The 3,599-nt window shown below is 42.4% G+C and overlaps 1 protein-coding gene across 1 annotated transcript in view; it reads right to left on the bottom strand.

Moving 5' to 3' along the window:
* Window positions 1-2,473: 2,473 nt before the first annotated feature.
* The window catches only part of LOC147818327 (uncharacterized), a 3,267-nt gene continuing 2,141 nt past the window's right edge, over window positions 2,474-3,599 (bottom strand). The window contains exons 3-4 of the mRNA XM_087177673.1: window positions 3,393-3,502; window positions 2,474-3,059 (exon numbers count right to left, since the gene is read on the bottom strand). Coding sequence (XP_087033799.1) covers window positions 2,751-3,059; window positions 3,393-3,502 — 419 coding nt within the window. The 3' untranslated portion in view covers window positions 2,474-2,750. The remainder of the gene's footprint in view (window positions 3,060-3,392; window positions 3,503-3,599) is intronic.

The following is a 3,599-nucleotide window of genomic DNA, read 5'->3' as shown; positions in this document are numbered from 1 at the left end:
TCTCCATAACGGTTGATCAGGTGAAGTGTCAACTGAAGAAGATCAAGACAAGGAAGGCCCCAGGCCTGGATGGCATCAGCCCCAGATTACTGACTGTGCAGATCAGCTCTGTGGTGTGCTCATGCACTTGTTTAATCTGAGCCTGAGCCTGGAGAAAGTACCGGCCCTGTGGAAGACCTCCTGTGTGGTCCCGGTACCTAAAACCCAGCGCCCCAAGGAGTCTAACCATTTCAGGCCTGTTGTCTTGACCTCTCACCTGATGAAGACTTTGGAGAGGATCATCCTTAGTCATGTGAGACCACTGGTGAGCACACAGCTGGACCCCCTGCAGTTTGCTTACCGGCCTAGTGTTGGGGTGGACGATGCAGTGATCTACCTACTGCATCGATCACTGCTACACCTGGAGGACAGTGGGAGCACTGTGAGGGTCATGTTTTTTGACTTTTCTAGAGCTTTCAACACGATCCTGCCGCCACTGCTCAGAGTGAAGTTGGAAGGTGTGGGAGTGGACCATTACCTGGCTGCATGGATGATAGACTACCTCACCAACAGACCACAGTACGTGAGGCTTCGTCAAAGTGTGTCTGATGTGGTGCTCTGCAGTACAGGTGCCCCCCAGGGTACGGTGCTCTCCCCTTTTCTCTTCACCCTGTACACCTCGGACTTCACACACAACACCACACACTGCCACGTCCAGAAGTTCTCTGACGACACAGCCATTGTTGGGTGTGTTTCGTAGGGAAATGAACTGGAATACAGGACAGTCATCAGGGACTTTGTCAGCTGGAGCAAGATCAACCTGCTTCAGCTTAATGCCAGCAAAACAAAGGAGATGATTGTGAACTCCAGGCGGAAGACATCCCACTTCACACCAGTGAACATCCAGGGACTGGACATCAAGGTGGTGGAGAACTACAAGTTCCTGGGGGTTCACCTAAACAACAAACTGGAATGGTCCACCAACACCCACGCTCTCTACAAGAAGGGTCAGAGTCGCCTTCACCTGCTGAGGAGACTGAGGTCCTTTGGCGTGTGTGGGGCTCTCCTCAGGACCTTCTATGACTCTGTGGTGGCCTCAGCCATGTACTTCGCTGTGGTCTGCTGGAGAGGGGGCAGCATTGACAGGGATATGCAGAGGCTCAACAAACTGATCCGGAAAGCGAGCTCTGTCCTGGGCTGCCCCCTAGACTCCATTGAGGAAGTAGGTGACAGGAGGATGTTAGCTAAGCTGACATCCATCATGAACAATAACTCTCACCCTCTGCATGACACTGTAGGGTCTCTGAGTAGCTTCTTCAGGAGCAGACTTTTACATCCTCGCTGTAAAAAGGAGAGGTTCCGCAGGTCCTTCATTCCAGCAGCTGTCAGACTCCACAACTCCTGCTCTTCCTGACCATGTGCAAACTTGCACTTTTTCATGTACATATCGTGTGTATTATGTATATTGTATTTATTAGTGTATATTTGGTGTATATTTGGTATATTTTTGTTGTATATTTCCATAGATGTTTATTCTATAGATGTTTATTTTTCTGCTGTGGTAAATGAGTTTCCCAGTTGTGGGATAAATAAAGTTAATCTAATCTAATCTATACAGCTTCCTGCAACAAGGGATGTTGCATGCCAGACTGACCCACTGTAGGCACACAGTTATCCTTGAAGACTCTTCAGCCTCACATCAGATGTACAGGTCTGTAGCCATCTGAAGGGCATCTACTTTTGATAAACCTAACAGTCATTTATCAGTCTTGGAATGCTGTGCAGGTAAATTAAGCTGTGGTTACTTAGAACTTGTGAGAGGGTGTAGGCTAAGGTTTCTGTCAACATTATCATCTTTGATTTTCTCTTTACTGTACCTCCAGACTCTACCTGGCTGCCACGTACTACTAATGAAACTACTAACTACTAATGAAAATGCTGACCGACCACAAGCCCAAACAAAAGAAGGTGAACTGTTCAAGGTCCAATTTCCAAAGGTATGTTATAATTGTTCTCCATGGCAACAAGAGTGAACGCTGCACTGCAAAAACAGCCCTTCTAGAAAGAAGTAAAATATTCTTATATTCAATCAAATTATCTTGTATCAAGCAAAAAAATCTGCCAATGGGGTAAGCTTTTTTTGCTTGACATAAGCCCGAATTTCTTAGCTCCAAAAGACTAAAATGAGACTTTAAACTAGACAGAAAATCTTAAATTAATCCAAGTTCTTCTAAAACAAGCAATGAAAAAACACTAATTTAAGATTAAATTACTCAAAATTTGAATTTAAGTCTCTTCACTAAATTAAATTTAAGAAATTACACCTTAATCTGGGATTGATAATGAACATAAAAGTAGTTAAAATAAGAAATAATTTCTTAAAACAGCATAACAAATATAAGTGATTTCTTAAATCAAGATACCAAAACTTTCTCATTTAATTTTTTTTTTATTAACTTTGCAATACAAATGTTCACAATCAACATCCAAAAAAGGAGCACTTACATGTTCCAGATCCATCATAATCAAACAGATTGAAAAGTCAGTTTTGATTTGAACCTCACTATCAAAATAATAATACATCAGCTATTGTAGCAGCATATCATAGCAACTAAACATGTTGCATCTGCTTTGCAGCATAATATCCCACAGGGAAGGTTTTCAATCTCACCAACAATGTATCTAACTGTGATGAACATTTTTTTAAACAGAACATCAACTTTCTTTGAAATTGTTACATCAGAGTGGGGCAGAGGGAGAAACACAGGTACTCACTCAATGAATGACTTCCATTCACCAATCGCTTTTTTGTAATGGGGGGTCAAATCCTGCTCATGAATTGAATCTTGAAGTACCTCTGTCTGCAGTACTGACAGTAGTGTAGAAATGCACTTTGGGTAGGTCATGTGCAGGGCATAGTAATATGCCATGAGGTAGAGAAGTCCCTCATTAAGTCTGTCCATGGCGAAGGTGGTCACTGGTGCGTTTCCAATGGCGATCATGCAGTTGTCCTCAGAAACTAGCAGAACCGGAGAAGACAGGGGTCGCTGCCGCATGAAACCATCAGGATCCTCAGAAGTCTAGATGACACAAATCAATGAAGAAGATTAGAAAAACATTACAAATAACATAAACTTTGACCTGGACAAGAACATTAGTGAAATCACATTGCACTTTAAAACACTTAGTCACAGTAATCTCTCAGCATTCAGCACTGCAAAGGCTGAATGCACCACAGCTAGTTCCAATAAAGTTAGTACTAAATTAAGTAGGCTACACACTTCCCCTTTAGACCTTTTGAAATTATAAAAGTTTATCTAAAAGTTACTAAACCTAGTATAAAATTTATGCCTGAAAAACTGGAACATATATTATGAAATGTTTCAGTAAATCTGTAAGTCTGTAAATCTCACCGCAAGGATATGGAAAAGAGCCTCGCTGCTTGAGCCCAGTTTCTTCGGTGGCATAGTGCTGGATGGAAAGAGAAGTGGCAGGGCCCTGAAGACAGCTGTGATATGCTCCACTGGTTTAATGAAAAAAGCACAAAACAAGGTGATACCATAAATAACTGTAACATAACATTCAGTGTTTCCTCTACATTCATTTATCAGTGGCGGGCC

The sequence above is a fragment of the Seriola lalandi genome, unplaced genomic scaffold (assembly GCF_002814215.2).
Source record: "Seriola lalandi dorsalis isolate HSWRI2012SDOR001 ecotype SW California unplaced genomic scaffold, Sedor1 jcf7180002054630, whole genome shotgun sequence".
Lineage (NCBI taxonomy): Eukaryota > Metazoa > Chordata > Actinopteri > Carangiformes > Carangidae > Seriola > Seriola lalandi.
This window is presented reverse-complemented; position numbering and strand designations above follow the sequence as displayed.